This window comes from Motacilla alba, chromosome 3, assembly GCF_015832195.1.
Source record: "Motacilla alba alba isolate MOTALB_02 chromosome 3, Motacilla_alba_V1.0_pri, whole genome shotgun sequence".
Lineage (NCBI taxonomy): Eukaryota > Metazoa > Chordata > Aves > Passeriformes > Motacillidae > Motacilla > Motacilla alba.
The window spans coordinates 89,490,030-89,516,534 of NC_052018.1; the positions used below are offsets into that span (position 1 = coordinate 89,490,030).

The 26,505-nt window shown below is 38.2% G+C and overlaps 1 protein-coding gene across 5 annotated transcripts in view; it reads right to left on the bottom strand.

Moving 5' to 3' along the window:
- Positions 1–947: 947 nt before the first annotated feature.
- Positions 948–26,505, bottom strand: part of MTA3 (metastasis associated 1 family member 3) — a 138,050-nt gene continuing 112,492 nt past the window's right edge. For 3 of the 5 annotated variants that reach the window (XM_038131060.1, XM_038131059.1, XM_038131058.1), the window contains exons 18-19: positions 22,021–22,175; positions 948–5,130 (exon numbers count right to left, since the gene is read on the bottom strand). In XM_038131060.1, the coding sequence (XP_037986988.1) occupies positions 4,995–5,130; positions 22,021–22,175 (291 nt within the window). In that variant the 3' untranslated portion in view covers positions 948–4,994. The other 2 variants (XM_038131061.1, XM_038131062.1) reach the window with 2 other exon arrangements.

Below are 26,505 nucleotides of genomic sequence, written 5' to 3' on the forward strand. Positions count from 1 at the left end.
GAGATTATCCCCTCCATGATACCAATGCTTCACACCCAGAAGGACTAGTAAAAACAACTCATCTTGCCAATTAAATACAAACACCACAGAAGAACTTGAGCTCTTCTGCTTGGATCTACACAGGCAGGAGGTGGAGGGAAGGGGAGGAAAAAAAGACAATCCATTCAAAAACAAATCTTTGAAACAATATTTAGCCTGTAGATCAAGCATCCTGCAATACCCAGGACAGACTGGGGAATTAGGGGATGGAAACAGTTGCCTTGAACAAACCTGTGAAGCAGCGGTCCTTATTTTTTTTCAGAAGACCTTTATATGATTCTCCTCTGAAAAAAAAAATCCAATGAATTTGCAGAAATTAGCTTAGATGTCATTAAAGAAGAGGATTCAGATATTTACATAGAAGCCACCAGTTGCGGGTGCTACCAACTAAAGATACAAAGTTTTTCGACACTAATACCAACCTGAGAAGTTTAGATGGGCCAGTTCCCTGGAGACTGCAATGCACTGTAGCTTCTACTATTGCTTTTGTGGACTATGAGTCCTCTTGCCTAGATTTCAGTTAAATTCTAAGCAGCCTTCTGGTGTTCCAGTGTAAGGACCAATACCTCGTGTCTCACTTCCCCAAATTCTGAGTCTTATCTCCTCATCCCCTTGTTACCTACTCGTCTTTTAAATTCTCATGTAGTTCACCAATCTTCAGTCTTTTGACTATTCAATAGCCTACTGTAAAACGGGCTGACAGTACCAATGTAGAAATTTAGTTTCCTGCAAAAAGGGCCAAGAGTCACAGAGTTCGTACACAAAGACACTTTAATGCAAATCAAATAGTACTGTTTCATTCTAAGGTGCTCCACATTCTCAAACACCCAACACTGAGCTTCCAAGTTTTCCATTCCATTGAGAAATTCACTTTTAGTCTAAAGAGCAGAAATTTTAAAAGACAACTCTTTAATTTTTCACTCTTTTTTTAAATTTAATCAATACAGTATTTCAATACCAACTGTTAAATCTTTATGAGCAACAGGAGCATATTCTGCAAATTTGTTGATCACTATATAGTACAACCTCAAAACTCTTATCCAAAACCCATGTATTCCAAAATTAGGTTTCCTCCCTCAACATGCAACATTTGAATAAAAAAGTCCTGACTTACTCCAAAAAAATCCACTATGCAGTTATATAAACTCAGATCTTTTGACAACCCCTCTGGCTTATGAAGACACAGGTTTATATAAAGAAGCTTCAAAAGAAAACTAAAAATGAATATTATTTTGCTGAAATTACCAAAGGATTCTAACAATTTCATTACCATAGTAGTACATATACATAAAGATACTGTGTCCAGTAATATAGTATTTCTGAAGGACTATAATTGTTCTCTGCAAAAGGCTGTGGCGTGTTATACTGTGACTATATCAGAAACTACTGTGCAGCCATTCCATTTTATTTAAGCCTTCATAATTAGGAAAGTATCTCTGTTGAAATTATATTTATTAAAAAAAATAAATCTTACTTTAGATTACTAAAAAAGTGCACATTATGTAAGTGCAGGCTCCATTTCACCATTTCTACTCCTTGTTTGTTCTACATTTCACTTCCAATTCCCAGTTTTTCATAATATGCTGCAAGGCTTGGACTCCAGAAATGAAGGCTATATTTGCCTTTAATCAAAACACTGGTTTTAAAGATGCTTTCATATGACCAACACATTTCAGGCAATCTCAAGCATTTCAAAACATTCTTTACCATCCTACAGAATCAAAACCTCCACCACTAAGTCGGGGCCTTTAAAAAATAGTCTGAAAACAGTATACACAATATTTCAAGAAAGCAGAGCAGCTATATAGTTGAAAATGGCAACATAGACATTTTAAACATTAAAACAATCCTCCTACTTTCTGCATGAGGCCTCTGGACACAAAGAGATTGTGCATTTTACATGTTTTTTTAGCCCCATATTTGTAAGTGGAGATGCAAATTTTCAGAAGGATTTCTTATTTAGCTAACAGAAAAAATAAATCACATTGTAAATGCAGCGCTGTTGCTGCCTTGATTCTCTCATATCATGGCAAGTACGGCAAGTACCAAACTTCTTGTCCTTGCTTACAAGGTTCATGTTTATACTCAGTGTCATTTGTTGATGACTGATATATGTTGGCTGGTTTTAAAATAAATAACTTGAGAAGACTGATAATGAAGTTCAGAGCTCTGATTTGTTGTGGATATACTGTTTCAGTTTACAGAGGAATGTGTCATCTTTGTTCACAGCCAGTGAAAAATATTTTAACTCAACAGAAAGCATGGAATTGCATGATATTGTGATGAGGAGTTTCACAATTCCTACAAAAATTTAAATCGTTATGTCCAAACCCATCAGGAGGAACAACTTGAGCACATCTTCCATCCACGCTCTCAGTCGAAATCACGGGTAAATCCTGCATCCATATCTGGAGAACATCTTGAGAGACAGATGAAGAGAGAGCAGGTAAAAACTAAGGTGCAACGCATGGTGTGCAGTTTCTCTTGTGCGCTGTGTGCAGTGTAGGAGAGAGGATGTCCCCCTGCAGCTGCATGTAGGACAGCTGAAGGACAGAGCAGAAGTTGTTCCAGCTATCAGTCTCCTCCATGCCTTACCCACCCCAAGGCCAGGCTGTTGCAACCTGGGGAATGGCTCTGCTGGGCAGAGGTGGAACATTATTTCCAGTGTATCCAGAGGAAGCGCCGCATCTTGGAGCTGCAAGGGATTCTTCCTTACCTTTGAAGTAAGGTATTTGATGTAAAAGATAACGGTATCAGGCAGCTGGCTGCTGACAGGGAGCTGTGTTACCAGCCTCTCTCTCCTCAGAGGAAAAGAAAAAATTACTTCACATCGGACTATTACAGATAGTAATACTTTTGTCAAAAGCAGGAACACACAGGGATTTTACAAAATACTGTCTAGACACTGGAGCACACTGACTAAAAGAAATCATTTGAGTACAAGCTTAATAAGGCAGGGTAAAAAAATCTACCACGTAACAGCTAACAACACTTTGAAAATGAGTCTGCTGTGTGTGATTTCACTGATGTCTGAGGGAGACAAAGCTCATTATGTTCATGTTTTTCATACTTTTCAGTCAAACAGATTGCTGAATAATCATGTTGTCTTTATTCTTCTGGGTGAGGAAGCTATTATACGGAAGGTGTTTCCATATGTTGCAGTTAATAAAGGCAATTCTTACTAATAAGAGTAGGTTGTCTCCACTCAGCTATCTGATAAAAAGCCCTCCTGTTTAGAGGAAAATGCAGATCCGGTGTCTAGAAGACTTCTAGAGCTGCACATTTCAATGGCTACTGGAAAGTACTGTAGGTAGATGAATCCCAGGTCTTCTCCAACTGAATCTGAATCAATGACATTCACTAAAATGTTCAGGGCACTAGAAGCGAGCACTTCATGTCATCAACCTCTCTTCGTATCCACCCTTTTCTTGCTGGTGAAGGACAGTGAACAAGACCTGGATCCATCATTATGGAAAATCATCAGCAAGTCCCTTCAAGAGGTCAGAGTGCTTTCTTCTTTGAAGAAACATCTGGGTCACTGTCTAAGGAGCCCAAAATTCTACATGGAGAGTATGGCTAGTTTTAGGCTGAGATCACAGATGCTCTTTCAGATCAAAATAATAAAATGCATGGGGGGAAATCATTTTTGGGGGATCACCCAGAAGTATGAGATGTCACTTATATCCTTGTCTTTCTAACCACAAAGCTGGGTGCATGACCACAACTGGATGAAAACCTCACATCTGTACTATGCTGTTAGAGCTATCTAGTAAACAGAGAGAAAAAAAAAAAGTCTTGAAGCTCATCTCAGTTTGCTATGATGTGTTCAGTGTCTGACCTCATCTTTAAAAGCCATATGGAATCCAAACCTATTGAAGGACAACTTGCCTCAGATGATTGATATATCCCAACTAGGTTCACACAGCAGTGCTCCACACTGGATTTCTCTGGATTTCAAAGTAGGGCAGAGATTGTTCACCTGTAAGTACCTGAGTAGAAATAAAAGACCTGCCTCTGTTGCCATTCCCACCTTCAGGGAGACTGACAGTTTCCTACAAGAAGTTTCAAAAGGCACATCATCTCTCCATGGTAAGTATCCACCTGTAGCCTTACATTTATGAATTCAAAGCAAGACCTCTTTATCCAGACATATAAAAATGTAGAAATTATTTTGTGGAGAGACATTACTAATAGGAAATAATCTGTTTCTTCATGTCTTCTGGGAATGGTGTTCTGCTGGTTTTCACTATTCAGAATAGGCTTCAAGAAATGCAAAAAATATGCAAAAAATAGGCAGATGCTTTCAAATACAGAGACAATGGGACCAGTTCCTACACATGCAACTAGTCCGGCTGGATATTTACTGTCACACATAATACTTTCCAGGTTTTTATACAAAGCTAATTTGGCCAACATTTTCAAAACTGGACACTAATGGGCATTCCCTTATTCAGTCTAAGTTTCAGAACTGCTCAACAATACCTTGTCCTTGTGGACATTCAGTAAAGAAAATCAAATCCAAGGTGACTCAAGCCAACACTGAAAAATATGAACACTCCAAGTTTGCAGTTCTGTTTGAAAATGCAACACCTCAAGGCTAAACCCCATTTTAAGACACTGCAATAGTTTTGAAAGCTGCATATTTTTGTTGAGCCACAAGAAGGCATAGACAAATGTGATGGGTGGGCTCTGCATCCATTCAGTGGGACCAGTGCAAACAGCCCCTCCCTGACCAGCCAGCACCGTTGTCTGGGAATGGAGGGAATCCGGGATAGGCCAGTACAGTGAACCAGAAGTAGCCCCTGCAGAGATGAGGGAAAACAAGGGCTGCTGTTGGATCCTGCCCAGAACCTGTCCACATGTTTCTGCCTCAGAGATGTGGGAAGTCCTGTTATAGCTGCATTCACAATTAAACATGATTTTGACATTATTATGGTGCTGATGCTGTTGTATCTTCAGTGTATGATGGGTCCTGGCTCTGTTCGGGCCTGACTATTGTTCATGAGAGACTTTGTCTTTGCAATGATTGGAGAACAAGGTGTTCTGGAAGCTCTTTTCAGCTGTGACCTGGTGAACTTCTTACGGATTTTTCTGTAAGGAGGGAAGGAGGAAAGGAGGGAAGGAAGAGAGAGACAACAGAAGAGATAAATCTCAGTCTTTAACAGAAGACTGCACAAGAGCCAATAACAAACATAACAAATACTCTTACCAGAGCAGTTCATGGAAAAGAGACTTGCAGACAACAAGAGTCAGCCCTGTCCATCAACTGATGATTCAGAGGAGTCTGATAATGGTTCATTGAAAAGTGAATTGGTGTTAGATAATACTTGAATAATAATATTTAATTACATGAAATCTTGAGCCAGAATGCCCAGGTTGGGAATCCTCACATGTGATATCGATACTGGAATGAAGGACTGCAGAAGAAAGGACCATGTTAGCACCCATTGAACGTGCGACCTCTGTAAAAGTGGGAGCAATTGTTGTTATTTACACTGTACCACTTCCACAGATAACATATGACCCAGAGCTCCAGGCATTTTTACTACGGCCATTCAGGTGCAGTAAATTCACTTTCATTTTTGACTTTCAGCTGATAAATGAAACATATTAACTCCAGGTGGCCATGTTGTTTGTATTGTAATCCTAAACATCCAAGGATAGTAATTTTGAAGCATAAATACTTGCTGCATTTCAACTGCTCTGTCTCTTTACTATTATAAGTCAATAACCACAATGCTGAGGGTATCCAAAGTATGGTATCAGAAAAGGTACACACAGAGGATGCCAAGAGCCATCTTCATTGGCAGAGACCCAACCATTAGATGCTGCTGGAAAATGACCTGTTTTCTGAATTTACTCAAGAATCCCAGCCTTCATTCAGGTGGTTTTAGAAATTATAGGGATTTTGAGCTTATGGAAATGAATTAAACAAACTGGGGTCTCTAATACTTAATGAGACCAGGCTTTGTAATGCAGAATTTTGGACTCGAAAAGGTGACCTACAAACTGCAGGGTGATGAGGTGCCTACCTGCATCAAGGTTCTGAGATGCTAACTCAAGGAGTGTTTTTTCCCTTTCATCTAAGTGGGCTGTTACCTCTGAAACTGAAAAATGGTGGCACATGACATTGAAAATACATGATCAGCTGTAAATAAATTCTATTGAATTCTAAAATAGCAATTTGCATATTAAATTCCAAACACTAGTTTGTCACTAGTTAGTTACAGGTTGAGTGCTCCCCAGGGATGCAAGCTTCCGCGTTAATTAACTGGGCCAGAGAAGAGAACATGAAGGGAAAAAAAAACCAAACATGCAAAAAGCAGAAGAATTTACTCTACTATTAGAGGTTAAAGAGAGCCTGAAAAATACATCTGTTTTGGTTAATATATTTTAAAGGTTCAGAAATTTATTCCTTTATGAAAGAAGGATGTCTTCATGTCCTGAAATACCAAATTAGGGTTTAGCATCATTCAGCAATAAGCAAAACAGAAGAAAAGAAAAGAAATCACCAGAAAGTTCAATTTCAGCTTTTCTCACAATCCCACTGAGAAAAAAAAACCAAAACCTTATTGCTTGAGTATTCACTTTATATGGTCATCTTAAATTAGACCAAAAAAAGGTATTAAATTGATTGCAAAGATATTGCATACCTTCCAGAATGGTAAGACCATAGAAATGTAATCTCAGACTGGCAGAAATGGGTCTATCTAAAATAATGAGGTAGCCAGGCTTTATGAATTCATGTGAATAGACAAAAGCTATTACCCACACCGATTACTAAGGGGGACCATCACCACAAAACCTTACAGAACTGCATCATTTTTGATGTATTTGTTGGCAAAACTTTCTATTTATTTACAGAAGGCATGTGGTCATTAATCATTTGAGAAGCCCAGGGTTCAAATAATATCAGATCATTGTTTACCCTTCTCAATTTTCAATAAGGCAACTTTACAAACAGCCTAGAGGTTCCTGCTTAGGAAAGTAACTTGCAGCTGACACTACATGTAAGGACAGTAAAGGATTTGAGATTACAATTTGGCATTATTTTGTATGGACAGTAAAGTACAAGATACAGTTATTCCCATTAAACTCTGGTTCAAAACCAGCACAAAGAAAGGCAGAACAAAAACATCATCACATTATTATATCAAGCAAGACACAAACAGAGTCAACTCCTCACTGAGTATAAATGAAACTAGCTCTATATACTCTAATCTGGTAGGCACTCTTAAAAGGCAATCCAGCACTTCTGCTTAAACAGGATTGTGAAAATGCTTCCAAAAATTAGCTTTCTGGGATACAGCCTTTCAGAAATAAAACTGGAAGAATGGAAATTTCCACTGACTACATTACATGTTATATTTAAACAATCATTTCTCTAAAAGCCAAAACTGTTCTTTTTATTGCAAAAAGTATAGAAGGTGGAGGGACTGGATTCTTTACACTGAAGAATTTAGCATCTAAATACAGTCTAGCTTTTTGAGACACACTCATCAGGTTTCATAATTCTTCAGAGTCTTTTTAACATTTAAGCATGCAGGTTACAATAATAGCTGACAAAAGACAGGATATTCAAAGATAAAATTGTTGTCACCCTTTCCCTCATAGCACTTTGCCCTCCCCCAAAGATACACTGAACTAAGGGCAGAGTCAATTTTAATGCTCAATTTCCTGTCCCTCTTTCAGTTAATACCAGCCATATGTTTTAATTACATAAAGCTTTTATCTGGCAATGGCAATAAATGGCTTTAATATCTGTATCGTTGGTAACATCCTTTGCAGTTGTTAGGACAGATTAATTGCCATTTTCCCTGGCTTTTTTTCTTTCACTTTTGTACAGTTCTTGAAGCATGATGCATTACAGGCTTGAAATGAAAATTCAAAAGTATTTTAAAGCCTTTGCTTTGAATTTCTAGCCTTCTTGAGACCAAAGGTATGAGAATGAGCTAAATATTTAATAGGGGATTTAATAGGGAAGTATATAAAGCCCACTGTGCACATTTTTAGGTAAAATGTGATGCACTGGTGTAATGCAGGAATAATACACATTTTTTATGTCTGCATGACACTTCAATTAGTAACTCCAGATAAAGGTACATAAGACCCTTGGCACATAGTCAGGGAAATATGGAAATGTACATAAGTCTTACTAAAGGTCTAGATGAAAACCTAATGACTCTGTTCAAGTTTCATACACAGACTGGAACCTCATGGGTAGAAATAATAGTTAGGCTATACAGGGCATTTATGCCATGCTTAAATTTAATCAGGCAAGTCATTATAATTAACCAACCCTTTCTCAGGATCCAAGTGTGTTCCATGTAACTCACCATCTGCTGAAGTGAAGCACAATCCTATATAATCTATTCTGTCCAGATTTCTCAGGAATAGGATAACTGGGAGCAAAAATTTCACATTTGCAAAAGCTGACTCAAAGTTCCCTTCTCTAATTCTGCCACACACTAAAACACCCATCAATTTTTAAACTTGAATCAAATAAAGAGAGGCCTCCAACTGGCATTAGTCAAGAATGTGTTTGCAAGCCTTTTGTAGTAGGGCTGGAAGGCACTGCCTGCTTTAAGTTTGTTGATATAAAGTGTAACTGTGCTATATATAAATTGTTGTGCATCTATCTTGCCTCCTCTGCATTGGACTCAGAATTGTGATGACTACACTGACTTTGGTCCTGTCAACTGTACCAACAGGACTTAAGAAGTAATATTAAATAAATATAAGTTATGCAACAAATTTCTACAGTGAAATAAATTAATTGCATGCAATTGCCCACTGATATTTCAACAGATGACAAACCTTGTTTTGATAGAAACCTTTTCCTTGGAAGAGGAATTGCCTTCAACATACATGCACTTGTGAGATGTCCATAACTCTTCCTAAATGCCAAGGTCCAGAATTGCTTTGGGTGCTCCGTTTCCACTAAAAATACACTAATGACCTAATACAAACCTGGCTACAGAGTCTGAAGCTCAAGAACACAGTTTGTTTTCCTCACTCTCCCTAAATTAGTTTGATATTTTCGCCTGAGTCTTTCTTAGACTGATGTCATTTGAGCAACATCCTCAGATGTTGCTAGTAGGAACTAGTGCTGTGGAAATGTATTGTTATCCAACTGCTGGTAGCACAAGGAACTCCCCCAGGTCAGCAGCAGGTATAAGAAAGCTGATTTCCTGCACAATCATAGTTGAAATTCCATATAATGTCTCTATTGGGGTGAAGTATTCTGCTATGACTTTCCAAGTGTAAACAGCAACATAAATGTGCTAGATGCATAAATACTGCCAACACTGGCAGAATTTTGTGTTCTGGCACAAATTATGTGTGAAACTTGCAATCAGTCTAACCACAGAGCCATTCAGAAAGAAAACAAGGTTAAAAATAAGAAAAAAAGTATTCTAGAGAAATGTTTGTGAAGTTGCTGCTGCTCCAGTGCAATGTAAATTTTGTGCCATGTAAATTTTCAGTGCAAATTCAAGGCCACTTAGAAAAAAACCAACTATTTAAAAGAATAATCATAATTCCTTGGTGGTTATTAGATTAAATAATCACTTATTTCTCTGAGGGCTTCTTTTATCCAGAGGTATATTTTAACTATTCAGTGAATGAAATTACAGGAGGGGGTACTATCTTAGAAAGCTGATAGGCTTTTTTATTCATTTCAACAGCCTTTAAACATAGTGAAAGGCCAAAATGTGTGCAGTGCTACTTGCTGAAAGAGAATTTAACTGGGATGAAGCTGTAGGCACAGATCCTTAGAAACCTGATATGTTACTGACTGAAGGACTCACAGCACTTCCTATATTTCTACCTGTGCGCAAATGAGAAGTATTTTATTTAACTCTTTGGCTTGCTGCTTTAGACTTTGATTGCTCTCTCAACACTTTCAGGATTAAACTTTCCCATATTGCACTAAAATTTTAATCAAACCTCAACATGACAAAAACTAGTTAAAAATAGTTTTGGAAGGCAGAAGTGGGTTAACACTGATACACCTTTTAAAAATAAGGGCCGTAGGAAATGTTAATTTATAAAAACAAAATGGAAGACTTTAATAAGCATGGGACTATTGGAAAGCTGTTGCCCTGAGCCACATAGCTGCATTATAAAACCCATACAGATGGCAGATAGAGTGATATAACCTTTATGAGATTAAAGAGGTGCTGCTGTAGACACGCCAACATTATTTAAATGTTTTAGGAGCTTATCTTATTTTTCTCCTCCTAGCAAGGAAATGTTTTCCTTTGCTAGTGTTTATCTTCCAATATTTTATCAATATTTATGGAGCAAGACTGTTCTCTATGAACAATACCTTTTAGACACATCACTTACAAATTACAGCATCAGATCTTCCTAAGCAGCTTAAGATAATGTATTTTTTCAAGTACTGCATCACCTTGAGGGCTTCTCTGATGTTTTGTGTTTCAAAGCAACAGCTTATAGCTACTATGTATATATAGAAGGCCATTAATAATGGGGTTAGAACATTTTCTTTATTGGGAGGAAAAATCCCAGGTCAAGGATTTAAAGCACAGACTTCTATGACTGTGTCATGCCTGACCTACTGTAGGCTTAAGCCACCTCTGTCTCTTTCTACCTGATTTAAATCAAAATCACCTTGGAGCAGAAACCATCTCTTTATGTGCATTTCTAGAGTGCCTAGAACAACAGGTTGATCTACTATTAAAATATCTACTGTTGAAATTATTTCTATACAGTTTAATTGCAAACAACTGTCATGGCTTTTGGAATAATCAACTAGTTCAATAGATTTTTCCATATTTTCATTTCCCCTGAAAATATTTCATTAATATTCTAAAGTGGTTTAATAGAGAAAGAATTAAACAAACATTAAGTTCTACTCTCAGCACCACTACTCATTTTTCAGTTGAATGCAGGAATTGAAAAAACTTCTAACCCCTAAGAAACATTATGAAGAGATGCTGTCATACACTGGTCATCACATGAAGAATAAATCTCAATCCCAAGAATCAGCAGTGAGATTGTCCTCACAGTTCATCTGTGAGCTTGGGATTTACCACCAAGAGGCTAAGGTTGCCTACTGCTGAGACAACAAAGGTGACACATCAGTCTGGGTGCAAGGCTGACTTCTCACAAAAGCCAGAAGCACAGAGGCCATACCAGGGGTAGAAAGAGTGAGAACCCAGTGATCTAGTTGGTAGGAATGATAGACACCACAGAGTGAACATGGACGTGCCCTGTGTTTTGGGTGGAGCTTTGTGAGGGACAGCACCTCACACCCAGCAGTGATGATGGCAGGGCCATTCACAGAGCCATGTTTCTTAAACAGTCCTTCCCTTAAGGAAGGAAGAAAAGCCTGTCTTTGAATTCATGGCATTTCACCAGTATCCAGCTTTGTAGAGTGAAATAGAACTACTAAGTCCTAGCAAAGGAAGCTTGATGGAATGGGTAAAAAAGTAAATTATTCATATTCCTTCAAACAAAACAATGGCTCAGGCTTGTAACCTGATCTACAAAACAGCTGCTCTGCACTTTATCTGAAATTCATTAGCCTCCCCTTAGTTACCTTACCCTGCAGAGCCTGCAAGGCAGGAAGTCTGCTTTATCCAATAAAGGGTTGCTTAACCTCTCCTCCCTGGGAAGGAACACACAAGATCACTGCAGATGTGTCAATACACCAGCACTCTGGGAACCCAGGGGGCCAGAAATCCTTCCACAGCTCACAGGCACAAATACTAGCAGATTTCAAGGCACCTCCTTTATTTTTCCTAACTATATCAGCGGGGTGAATATGAATTCCTACTCTACCAAGAGGAATTTTCAAAACCATCTATTTATTCTGCAGCAGGATGGCCATTCTGTATATTGATTAAACATCACCTGCTATGAAATGAAAAATTTACCCACCTGGCAGCATATAATTTTTCCTGAGACGAGCAAGAAACTAAAGAGAAGGTGCATCAGAGTGAGCTGGCTAACAGTGGAACACAATGTTGTTTTCAACTACTCCCCAAACACCTTGCATATCAATTCCCAATTTCAGCATTATCCCAGACTCTATGATGACAAAATGGTACAGAACATACAATTTCTGTTTCTGGCCTTGGGCTACAAGCATTAAGTGCCATTACCCCAGCAACATTAAATACTGCATTGAAAAATTTCAAAAATATTGTGTCAACTAAATATGCTTATTTAAGGAAGTTTTTGGCCTGAACACTGTGCTTTACAATAATAGAGCTTATAATATTACCTGAGGCTCAAAAATATTGACAATATGCTTCCATTTTATCAATTATTCATATACTTTTCCTGGAATAACCTATGTACCAACAGGATATATTTGAAGGAAGTTCTTGACATCCTGGATACTTGCTATTAAGCAAGGGCTGAAAAATAAAAATTATTCAGTCTTACCAGAAACAGTTAGAGAGCCAAAATTCCCTCACAAGCCCATCCCCTGGGGCATTGCTTCACACCATCAACCTCTTGCATAACCAGCATTTCTCTACACACAGAAGCTCCAGTGCAGAATATGGATTAGAAATCCATGGTGTGGCATCAACAGAGGAAACCTTTGCCACAGAATTTGAGGCTGATTTTTTAAATGTTTTGAAAAATATTTATGTGACCAAAGGTGTATTCAAGTTCATTTTCTGCCACTCATCCTGCTCTCCACATTTATGGCCAGCACTTTTCACATCAGTATCTCATAGTTCTTGTCGGACTGGCTAATTAAAAACTGCACAGCATCCTAAAGAGTAGGTGTACACCAGTATCACTCAAGCTTACAGACAAAATGGTGGAGCTAGAGAAAGGCTGAATTAAATTACTTGTCTGGTGTCTCACAACAAGAGGCAACCTCAGAATTTTAAAGTTTGGATCTGTATTTTCTTTACAAGAAAAACACTTGAATAGTATTTTGTCAAGTAAATGTTTTAGCCTCTACTCATAGCACAAGTTACAAAAACAGACAGTCAAATCTCCTTAGATGTTTGACAAGAGCTGTTAGTTATCTCTGTGATTGACTTTCACAGTCACAGTCAATATGTTCTCCATGGTATTTTATATTTAAAATGCCTATGTAGTTACTTATGCAAGCTTTTTTCACAAAAAGAGACCAACTAAGACATGTTTTTCCACAGCCTTACCTACATCTATGCCAGAGGGTCATGAGTTTAAAAAAACCCCAAATTATCAGGGAAAGTATTGAGAATGAATGATTAAATATATACAATGAAATATGGACTAATTCAGAATTAAATCCTCTATCTGTAATTTGAAATGAAGACTCTGATAAAGGACAACTTAGAAATTAAATTTAGTGGGCAATTCTGTGTGAATTTTAAGACTGTGAGGATCACTGACACCATATTTTTGAACATACTCACCACAGTACAATTTTCTAATCTTTTTTGCTATTTAACTTTAGCAACAATGTGTTCACCACAGCACTTACATAGTTTCCCTGCCTACATGTACATTATTGTTGTGTATTTCTCTGCTTTTAGATGAAAAAATTCTTAACTCTGTGTCCAGCTTCTATGAGTTATTGCTCACATAGCACAGAAATCATAAAAAGTGAAAAATATCTCTGAACAGTGATATTGAACAGTATTTGAGGATTACAATCATCAATATCTAAGATCTAATGTGAGAACTAACATGATTTATGCATAGGAATGGTGAGAGTGGACTAATTTTAGCCCAAGCTGATGTTACGCTAGCCTCACCATAGGTAACAGTTGTATCATTAATGTTGTCTCTATCTTTTCTTTGATATTAAGTATGTTGGTCTGACAAGTTTGCATTTTCATTTTGCTTTTGTTGTTTCCCAGAGCTTTGCCAGAGAAATTGGCTTCCCATACAAAGATGCTTATTTATAGAAAAATTTCTTCTTGTTCAAAACCAAATTGGTTTTAACTCCCACAATAGAAGACAGCCAAATATTACAAGATGACACATTCCCACTGGGTATGTGGCTTTAGGAAAAAACCAAGCAGCAAGCTAACAAAAAGTTAAGCCCTAAGACTTTCAGTTAAAACATTCGATAAAGAGGATTGGGTTCAGCTACATCAAATCCTCTGTGCAAACACAAAAAACAGCTTCTGAAAAAAAGCCTTTTGAAATTGCCAACCATACTGCAGGAAACTCTAAATTTGTCAAGAACCATAAGAAAACAGGTTAAAAGAACAGGTTAAAGATGCATGGCATGCCAATCTAAGCTCAGACATATAGGGTGTATTGGGGACTACATGATGTAGTCTAGCTGATGGACTGAGCTCTGGAATGGATTTAAGGGCTTTGCTGAATTAGGTCTGGAAGGTCCAGCAAAGAAAACAAAGTTTTTTGGTAAAGTCAGGTGCTTATATAGGAATTTCTCCACCAACATGTATGTTTAAGACAATCCTTAATGCATTTATCATCCCTGTATTTCATATAAGTTGTTGAGGTTTTCTTTCCCTCCCGAGTTTCCCAAGACAACAAAATTTCACAAAAAGGGTAATTTTGGATATTGTATTTCCCTTCCCAAATATAAAATTTTCTGGCTATTTCTGCACCTACTCTGTGAATGTGAGAGAATATTTGTCAACAGCAGTGGAGAAGATTGCAAGTGGCTGAGTGACCCTCCTAAACGTGCCTTTGTTTTCTAGCTGAGCCATGTGAATTAACCACAGTCAAGCTCTGACCTAAGATGCAATTACAAAGCAAACTTTGGTATCTAAGCCTTCCTGGAGAGGCAGCATATTTGAATTTCTGCTCACAACGGGGCAGGATCATTTCACAAGAGCCAAAGGTGTGACTTTTCAGGCAGCAGTAACTAGGTCATTTACAGCCATCTGTTCCTAGCCTCAGCAGTCATCACCAAAGCTGTGTGCTAATTAATTTTCACCTGCTAATCAGTGCAGACAGCACTGAAACTAACAAATCATCCAGTTTCAGTCAACAGCTTCTGGATTCCTGTGGGTGGCATTTCCATGAGATTTCATTACCAATAAAAGTAAAGAGTTTTCTTTGATAGAGGATCCCCTCTAAGGCTTCTGACCTGCTCCGGAGCAGTGCTCTGGAAGAATGAGAAGGCTTCATATGATTCTTCAGAACAGGTGTTATCTCTTCTTTGCCTCCAAATCTTCAAGCAAGCACTTAAGCACCTTCTTATTTTTGTGTCTGAGGACTTAGGTATATAAATGCTTGGAGATATAGACTCAAAAGACCTGATTGACATGTCATGGGAGGCCTGTGAGGAAGCAGAGAACTGAATCATGGTTTTCCAGGTCCTAGGCAAGCGCTCTAAACACTGCAACATCCAAACACTGCCATGTGGCTTTAAACAGGGCAAGCTGCTTACTGCAGTGCCACTGAAACTTCATTTAAACAGTGAGAAGATTAATCCACAGCTCCAAACCAGCATGATTGTATTCCATTTGCTCTGAAGATTGATAAAGCAAACCCCATAACAGTATGTGTTTTCAAACCTCCCAGCTCTATCCAATGGCACCATTTACACTGAGCTCTGAGGGGGTTTTGTGAACATGTTTTCCTTGTATATAGCAGTGATTCCCCAAGTTAAAAAAATATTCACATTCTTCAAAAGAGTTGTTTTAGTTCCATGGAATGAACCTGCTTTTAAAAACAAACATTTGCATTATCACAATAGTGCTACTTAGACTCAGTAGGTACTATAAAGGATCCAACAGGAAAAAATCATGTAGGTAAATACTGAAAGAAAAAAATGTCTTTAGACCCGTGAAAGCTGTTCAATGAGAAATGAATGGTAAGAGATTATGGTCTAGTTTCTGTACTGCTGTTTGTGATTCCAAATCACAGTACCTCAGATGGGGCTCAGAAAAGTATGGCTTATAAGATGTGAACAGTGCACAGCATTCATGTATAGACCACATGAAATAAGATCAAAATAACATCTCATGAAACTATTATGCTCTCTCATGAGCATATAACTGCTTTGACTGGAAGTTAACCAAGTACAATGGCTCCTAAACTGTAGCGAGGACAATTCCACTCCAAATTCTTCACACACAGTATTGTCACAGTGACTGGAGAGAGCTGTCAGTTCATCTGGACTCAGACATGGCCAATCAATAAGATATTTGCAATCCTATCAGCAGGGATTAAACAGAATTCTAAGGGATATATTCCATAATCCCTGCTTTTCAAGATGCATGACAACTATATAATACACAAGAAGTAAAGGAGATGGAAAATTACATCCTTAGAGGCTGATATGGCTTTTTGTTAGAGAGCTGGTGCATCACATTGTCAGGCTTCCAGCTGATGCTCCAAGAGTGCAGCCAGGCATCTTCTTGCAGCTGGTTACAGGACTGGGGTCTAAAGGCCATGGTGCCATGCAGGTAAGAAATTAAAATACACTATGCCCAGGATCCAAGTGTGGTGTAGTTCTAAACCAAGATCGCAATTCAAATCAAAGTGCCTCATCTTTACAAAAAGCAAAGGTCAAAAATACTTTTTTTTGTTTTGCACACAGTTTTTTTTGAACAGTTGGGGCCAACTGAAAAAGAAAGAGTAAACATACCCATGGACATTTGTGTGATAGGAATTGTACGTGTGAAAAGGAAGAAGAAGCAGAACAGTTAGCACTGGAACTCTGGCTTGGATGTGGACCTGCAGCTCTGCACTGTGTATCAGACCCCAGGCACCAAAGCCTTACTCCTCCAGTTTTCCCTTTTCTCCTGGCAACGTGCTGCAACTCAAACGCTGTGCATGACCTTGCCTAAGCCTGGATTAAAACACATGTGGGAGAGAGAGGGGGCAGGGGCAGGTCACCCACAACTCAACTCGGGCTTTGGTTCCCACAGGTTTTCAGTTTGTGTTTTGAGGTACAGGTTGGGCTTTCCACAGATAAAGCTGCACTGCAGAGAGGGCCAGCAGCACGTGCAGGAGCACGAAGGGTGAGGAGCACTAGCATGGCTCTCCCCCACTTCTGCATGAGAAGCAGACCACTGACAGCACAGCAAGACTCAACATTCTGCAGAAGCTGGTTGCCAGCCTCACATTCTCTTCTTTCTCGACATGCAACTTTGGATTTTAAGCTTTTTTCGTGTGTGCTATGAGACATGCATAAATAAAAATGAGTGGTACCAGGTAATTATCACAGCAATTGTGATATCCTTACATAGCACCTCAACAAATCAAGGGAAGATTTTGCCTTTTGGAGACAGAACATGAAGTGAGGGATAAGAAAATTGCCTATATAACGCTGCAAGAGGGATGCCTCTCAAATCATTTTATCAGCAAAAAAAGGAAGCCATGTCTGCTGGTAACAGCTAAAGATCACGTTCTAATTTTAGCAGTTGCAGTTAACTCATTCCCAATGGAGTTGCACTTACCGTGAGAAGGTTTCTAACTGCTTCAGCACTGAAAGGAAACAAGCATTGAGTCATTCAACTGCAGATCTATATGCAAATATGCTTTTTGGCCCATGAAGGGAAAGCACATAGAATCCACTGCTATAGTGCAGTCAGCCAAACATTTCCACACATTTCTTATAATGCAATGCTGAAAAAAAAAATTCATTTACAAATCAGTGTTTTAGCTGTCCCTACACAAGTCTGATCATTGGCATGCACAGGCACTCTGTTAGAGACAGAGCGTGTGTATAGGAAATAGAGGCACACTGCATACCTAGAACTGGTGAGAAAAGCTTTTATCAACCGATATATTCCCCTTGACTTTGAATGGTTCAACAGTAATATTATTAATTTTACTCAAAGGTTATGTTTATATCTTATATAAGTCAAGATATATTAAGCCAATACATTACATTTTACTAAGCTTCTGAAGACCATGAACTGTTCAACTTTTTCAATTATTAATTCCCAGAATAGCAATTCTGTATAAAGAATTTAGTTCCTCACATTTTGTAATTTTCTCTGTTGACCTCTATTGGGCCTACAATAGAATCCACATCACCCAAAAAACTTCCTTATAGCAAAGCTGATTTAGTACAAAGAAATGAATAAAATGCTTTGTAATTAGGAGACTTCTGGCTTATTCTAAAGCATGCATGTAGTGCTAGGAGAATCCCAGCAAATAATATCTAAGGATATTAAAGAAAAGTAAGGACTCTCTTCTGGTGAGCAGTGATAAACATGAGGCTCATTAAAGAGTGATTTTTTTAAATGAATAGTGTAAACAGATTTGCACTTCAGAATAAAATCTTGAGCAAGTTATTTCACAGTAGGGAACGAGAATTTTTTTTCATTTGAAGAGGATACAAATAAAGAAAAACACAAAAATATTAAATCCAGTAAAGGTCAATAAAATTACAATGTAATGTCAAAAGGTAAGTGTTCTCAAACTGCCATGTGGTTTTCTGCCTAGATTAATCCCTGCTGTGAGCCTATGACTGATCAGGGGCAGGGAAATCCCATGGGAGCTGGTCTCACACAGGCATCAGGGAAGTTTTGGAATGAAGAGTGCAGGTTGACACTAGAGATGAAATAGCTGAACTGGGGACCTCTGTGTTCATTGGCAAAAATTCACTGAGCATGCTGACAGTATTGAGAAGGACATCCACATATACACATAGCAAAACTCATGAGGGCAGTCCCTTCAAGGCACTAACATGCAGACAGATGGAAAAACTCTGTCTCTCCCCCAAAGTGGTCGTGGGCTGTAACGACTGGGGCTCAGCACAGTGTTAGTGTGCAGCCAGCTCTGCAGAGGCAATTCGGCTGGGAAAGAGGGAAACACAAGTGGGAGTTCTGCTGCCATTTTTCCCCAGATGCGCAGAAACTGATAGACAACGGGAGAGGAAATGGCTTTCAAATAGCTACAGCTTAAAACAAAAACAAAGCTGAAATGTATGAGGATGTGCATTACAACTGATATAAAATACATTCCTCTTCTACTCAGAAGGGCAGATTAGCGCCCAAAAATATGTTCAACTTCAGATGTAAACTCCAGTCCTTGTGTTTCCATGATACAAAAGCTCACACTAATTTTTAAGACTACCGGCAGACATTGTTGAACTGTGGCCTGAGTGTAGAGAGAAGGGCACTGCCCTAAAATTCTAGGGTAACTCCAAGGGTTACCATGGAAAGTTCAGATGATTTATAATTCCCATGGTTATTTTCACTGCTCTTAATATTTCACATCCATTGCTACAATTATCTCAAATATGTGAGCAATTAGATACAGAAGATTCAACTTTACAGAAATAATAGTGCAGCGTAAATTCAGAGAGGAAAGGGTGATAATTAAAAGTTAATATTACTAAAATTTCTTCTAAAATTGAGTGATAAATACATATATTTACCTTACCTACTGATGAATAATAAAATTGAGAATTCTCATGTGCATCTTGGGTTTGATTAGCATGAAATAGACTGGTACCTCCTCTTTTACTCTACGAGCAATATTCTTACTCTTTTTTTTTTTTTCTCCACAAATATCAACAATCTATTATTGGCTTTTTAAGCAAAATTTCTGTGAAAATTTACCCTCTAGACTCCCTACTTGATATTTTATAGAAATGTGCATCTTAAGCATTAATTCATTAGACAAAAAAAAAATATTTTAGGACAGATAAATGAAAATTGTTGTGGACTGTTGCAAACAATACTGAAAAATATTCCACTTTTTTCAAGCTTCAATTACACTGAAAAATATTTTTCCTTTTGCTATAATTAGCATGTGTCTCTCTCATATGTATTTTTAATGAACAAATTCACATGATAAAACAATTTGGATACTGATGGAGCACAAAAAAGTTCCCTGAAGAACCAGTTAGATGAGGTGATTATTTCTGACCTGAATGTTCAGAACGTAATGGCTGCTCGCTGGCAGCTCATTCTTATTTGTTGCTTTTTTCGGGTTTTTTTTTTCATTCTGTGTCAGGACTGGGTAAATTGTGTGCTGCTTTTTCACGCATCTCCTCCCTAGTCATCTCTTCCCATTGCATTTATATTGCATTCAACTTTGCTTTTCCACCTTGTCCTGGCAGTGCTGAGCTGCGTGATCTCCTATCACAGGACAGGCTGCCTGTCAGGGACTGCTGTCTCCAGCTGCCCTCAAAGAACAGAGCCTTTAATTGTTCTCTTGGACATTAGGGCATTCCTAGCAGCAGAACCAGGCAGTGCTTTCCACTTGGAGCTCTAAAGGCTGGAGACTTGCAGAGCCCAGAGGAGAACAAGCTACCCTAGCTCTAAATAATCTCTGAGTAAAGGTGAAAGGAATCAAAGGAAAAAAATTAGAAAGGAGATACATGTGAGGGAAGGAGTCCTTGGGGATGGTGTGAGGACAGGAAAGCACCAAAAAAAAAAAAAAAAGAAAAATAGAAAACCTCTGTGAAAGACAAGGAACAGAGGAAACTCATGTGAAATAGAGTTTCAAAGGATAAAAAGCATTCCCTGCTGTGCTGCTCCAGCACCTGCCAGAGTGATGCAACACCACATGTTCAGGCACTTCCTTGTTTGAGGAATGTCAGTAAGGTCCAACTTTCCTGTGTTCCCCATACCAGGAGGTTTCAAATGTTACTTTAAACTGTTCATTATTTGGAGAAGAGCAGCAGACACAGACCCCTGAGGACCAAGACCCTTGTTTGTGCCCCAGGCTGGCTGCTGAGCCAGAAAAGGCTCTGCTTTCTCCCTGGTCTGGGTATGGGGTCTGCAGCCCTGGGAGTGGAGAGGGGGATTTCCTAGGATGAGAGCAAGCAGAGCTATCACAGATGAGTGATTTGCAAAGCCAGGACTCATCCCACTACACTTCAAGCACCTGCAATTTAAACATCTAATCCAGGTAAGTTGTATGGGCTGCCTCCCAGATAAGTGGAGAGATCACTACCCATGTAAGACTCTTCTCATCCCTTGACAGGCACTTCTCTATAACACTTGGGAAAAATTAAATTGAAAATTCTAAAACTTCTAAAGGTAATCAGTCTCACTTTCAGGATCCAATTGCTAGGGATTAGTCTGATATTACTAAAGTCTTTGTATCAAACAACTCTCAAAATGCCATCAATCTGGGCTGGAATCAGAAGCTGAAGAGCTCATCAGCTCAGCAGCCTCTTACCACTCTCTCTGAATTGTTGCATTCCTCATAAAAAAACCCCAAAATTGCCATAATTAATTATGTTGAAATAACCACCAGATTATCATGTGCTAGTATGTTAACTTTCCTAGCTGAATCTGCCATCAATGGGATTAAATGTGCACATTTTCTGTGCTTATCTCTACATTTGCATATGTTCTTTCTCTCTTTTTATTATTTACATTTTTCTTCAACTACCAGATTTTCTAGGCTTGTGAAATAATCACAGAAGTGAGGAACAGTCTGATGTTACTTGCTGTAATTCAGCAGATACTAAAGGTTTTTAAATATCAGGCCCTTTTTTGAAAAAAAACAGACTGTAACTTCTTGTCTTATTCTGAATTAAATCAAGGAAGGGCCAAACAGGGGAAGACAAGAACAGAATAGAGGAATTTCCAGAAAAATAGTGATTCTTCCATGATATCAAGCACTTTTGGGGAAAGCAAGAGCTCATTAAATTTTACCAATTATTCTGCAAATGAAAGGTTGAAGGAGATTAACATCTCTGTTGCTTTTAAAGGAAATCAACTTCTAGCCTGGAAAACATGCCATCAGCTGTATATTTCTTCACTGTACACTCTTTTTCAAAGTCTGAAAATTTCAAAGGATAGCCTACACTGTAGATACATTTATATTTTGCTGGATGATCAGAGGTGCCTCATTGTACACAAACAAAAATAAATGAAATTTAAAAGTTCTAATCTTTGCCATGGAGAAGTAGCACTAAGTGTTATTAATGAAATGCTGATAATATTAGTAGATAGAAGATGCAAAGTTTGGCATGTGCCAAGCATGGCTCTTTGCTGTAATGCAATCTCAGATAATAATGTCAAAAACTGTTATTGAAATAGTGGATCAGTAACACGTATGCAGTGAAGCCTCATTCCCTGCTAAGATTTCATTTTTTCTTACCTGGTCTCTTCTGTAGCTATAAAGAAACCATCATCTGAAGCATCAAGCCAATTTTGCCTCTGTCTCTTGATCACTGGAATGGTGCTTGTCTTAATGGCACTTGCACTGGCTTGCAAGGCCTTCCCATTAGTCATATGGATGTGGGGAGCAGCATGCTGAAATCATAATAAAAGGGAAAGGTGTTTGTCTGAGAATAAGCATAATACCATTAACGAAATCTGCTGCAAAGGGCAGCCTACACACGTCTCAAAACCCGGCTCATCTGCCTCAATCAGTACCTGGGGGTAAGATAACAACCAGCCTGTGCCCACTGGCATGATTTATGCATAGGTTTTAAAGCTCTTTAAAAACTAAATTAACTATTTCTAATGCCATTTTATACAAAAAGATATTGAGGCATGAGTCAATTCTATGAACTAAGCAATTCAGAAACAGAAACCCATTGATTTTAGGAGAGAATTAACATTTTCTGAGCAAAAAAACTAACATGCCAAGCAATGAGACACAAGGCCTATTTTTTCATCCAACTATGGCATTAAACTAATTTCAAAAAATGCATACTTCTCACTTTGCAGGTCCTTACTCTGCCTGTTTTTGTTTTTAAATAGAAGTCACTGAATAAGACAAGTGGTTTGGTCTTGCTGTTAACCTGAATGGAAGCAGGAAAACAATGGTTTATATCACCACGTTGATGCCACGGTTGTTAGGTTTACTCACTGTTCTTTATCTAGTTAGAGCTACCTGCAATACATCTGCATTCATTTCACAGCTGATAACATCAAACTGAAAGTGATGCATTGATTTTCCACTAAACCCTTACCTGGAGTAATTGTGCAATGAGAGCAACTACTCAGATCTAACAAGAGAAGCTGCCTTCTTACACATGAGAAGAGAGTGACATTTTCTGTATCATCTGTAGCTAATGTTTTGGAAGAATACACCATGACAAAAATGTTAGTCTTGGAAATCTTAATCTTGTTTCCCACATATCGATCAGCAGCAGGACTAACAATTGGACAGAACCAGTTACATTATAGAAGACATCATAAAAAGATGAAAATTTGCTTACTTTATCTCACATGGATTCAACATAATCTTTTCTTAGGAAGAAGTACTATTTTCGTGGTGAAATAACACCAGTATTGTGCATTACTGATAGCATTTTTGTAACATTCCTAAAATGCACCCAGTGCTGCACATTTGTGGGAGTAGCTCCAAATTAGGGGACCAACATCACAGTCATGAGTAAGGAAGGGACTGGTAGCATCCACAAAACCAGCAGAACAGAGCACAGAACTGATCTCTTAAATCATGTCATAAAAACATAAGAGCTAGAAAATATAAACAAGGGCATCATTTTTTCTGAACAATTCTTACACTCACATTCAAAGCATTATATTCACATTATGACAAAACCCCGATCCACACCATTTGCTCTCTCCAGTAGGACAAATTTTATGCATTGGACAGAAAATTTCCATCTATTCATTATGCTACTGTGAGTAACTGAGCCATCTCCTCTGTGATTCCTTACATCTCATGTAACAAAACCAAACAAGAAGAGGAGAAACAAGACATCATATTTGAGTGAGTCACATATAAATCTTTCTTAGAGCTAAACTATTTTCCTTTGTCTTAAAAACAAAGAAGATTTAGGGCGAATTTAATTGTTGCACATAGGATCATTAATCTATCTTTGTAGCTCTTTTAAAATATTTACTTAATTTTTTGCCATTTTTTTCAATCAGAGTCTAGACTGCAATTTGGCTTTCACATATTTTTTCATATTGGCTCTGGTGGGGAAAAAGACCTAAAAGATACACTATATAAGTAATTCAGCTGTTATTTAGAATAAATTCAGGATAAAGTACATAGGTGCTATGAAGTTAGAAATTCATGAAGGTTTTTAACTGCTGATCTCTTCTTGTACACAGTGGGTGGTGCTCATAAAGAGAGTAAGGAGACATACATGGAAAACATTGCCACACATCAGATTTCCCATTCAATATTTGTATCTGGCAACTTCCTCATACACTACAGAGGAACATTCAAGGGTTCCAATGGTATATTTTTGTTGTGCTTCCCTACTCAATAATGGGTTTAAGGTTCTCATGTAAAGAGTCAGATTTTTTCCCAGGCTCCTTTCTAATAGACCATTGAATGTTTCCTTTAGTCAAGATAAGAAGTGCAGAAAAAAAAACATTCAGCAAATGCACAAGGTACAAAAAGTGTCTTATCTGTGGCATAAACTCTGAAAAACAGTAAAGCCTGATGGATAAAGTACTTGTCTTTCCACGACACTTTTTCCCCTGGCAGAGCCAGATATTGCAACTAATTCTGAACTTCTGTTTTTTCTACTTTTATTAGCCCCTAACCTTCATTCCAGGCAAGAGATAACATTATAGAAAATGACACAAGGCTTACAATATCATCTCATTTCTGTTTTATCAAATTGTTTAGAATTTTCTCTTTTATTTCCCTTCTTTCCCAGCCCTTTCAAACTATTGAAGAAATTAATTACATTTCACAGAAGGACAAGAGAAAATAAGACCATTGTTCTCCAGTCTGTGCTAGGGACCACATTAATTTCAAGTTAAAAAAAACAATTGAAGCTCTTGACCAGGAAATCAGTTCATTAGTTCCTCTCAAAAAAGATATTCACGAATGCATATGAAAATGAGCATTCAATGCCACTGTCACACTAATATCAACACCAAGAGCAAAATGAACTTTCATACAAAGTACTCGTTAGATGCTTTTCTTTTATGATGATGATGAACTCAAATTTTCCCTCCTAGAACACATATATGCCAGAAAGGTTATGAAAGCCTCAAGAATGCTCCCTGTGCTACCACAGAAGTCCTTCTCATTTAACACTCTGCTTGCAAAAAGCTTCAGTAATTTCCTCACAACACCACCGTGTGCAATCAGCTGCCGCTGCGTTGATTTTGACTCTGTACATCACTCATGAGCTGTGCTCCGAGTTTGCAACACAGCCACTGGTGTTAAGGGTCTACATGCCAAGGCCACATCAGAGCAGCACCTGAGCATCAGGAGTTTGCATTGTGGATAAATCTTCCTCTGTGATGAGTGACTCCTTTCTTTCAAGTTCTTCACCTCAGTCTGAGCACATTCACTGAGATTTCTTCCTCTGTGATAAAACTGTTCCATGCTCAAAAGACATCAGGAGAAAAAACTTTGAGTGTGGTTGGAAGAAAAACTTCTCAAGACAAAGGGAGTTCTGATTCAGGCAAACTTACATCCCTTAAAGAACACAAATATTTAAGTCATCATGGTGTTATCTCTGGGAAGAGTCTCACCTGTCAAACAGGTGGTGTCCAAGCTGCAGAGTGAATGCACCCTTGGAGACCAAAGGCCATCTTTCCAAGGTCTTCAACAAGGAGGACTTTACATAAAGACTGGTTGTTGTGCAGCTTCGCCTGCCCCTTGCTGATCCATTTCTCTGCTGCTTGCAAGCGCTGCTCATCAAAACTCACCTGGCAGGGGCATGAATTTCCCATCTGCATTCATTCCACAGGGGACAACTGAGACACCTCCTACTTCCAAGGAATGCAGGTGATCCCTTCACGAAGAAGCTGCATGTCTTTGTCCCTGTCAAATCTTCTGGGAGCAGCAGAAGCGAGTTACAACTGTAAATCGGGTCTTTTAAAACAAGGTGCACCTGGCACAAGGCTTTGCTGTGGCAAGGAAACCAAGGAAATGACTGTATAGGATCACTACGCACATGATATCTGCTCTAGTGGCAGATATGAGTCCAATGAAGTCTGCATACTATCCCAAAAATACCTTAAATTAAAGTGGAAACTTTATGTAGCATTTATTATCAAGAGTACATCTCCTGTCCTCACTGGCTCCCAGAAAAATACAAGGACACTGAAATGCATGATGGTAAGGCAAGAGAGGAATTCTGTACAAATTCAGAAATGGGACCCAGATCCTAAATTCCACTAAGGTTCCTGCCTATAATTTGCCCAGTTTGTACTGCTACAGAAGTGGTCAGACATTATTCATTGAGAGCCACTAAAAATTCTGAAAAGACATTCAGCTTTGAAATAAAATACATAACAGTCACAGTAATTCAAAACATAAAAATTAACAGTGAACATTTGTACTATGGCTGAAGGAATGTTTAACTGGACTACCATAAATTCCTAAGCGGATTTCAATTTATGATTTCTTATGTTTTCCCCCATCGTTTCTAAAAGGAAAACATTCTCTTTGCCTTAAATTAACATTTTTAGGGGCTTTTTTTGTTGTATCTTTAAACAAAAACAAAAACAAACAAAAAAAAAAAAAACAATTGAAAGCAAGCAGAGCAAAAGAAGCTCTCCATAGGGAGAAAGAAATCACAAGAAGAAATCAGCTATGCTCAGATGACTGGCAATAACCCATATTAATTGGTTCCATGTACTTTGTATTGACCTAGTTATACAATACATCATTTAAAACAAGTTTAGAATTACC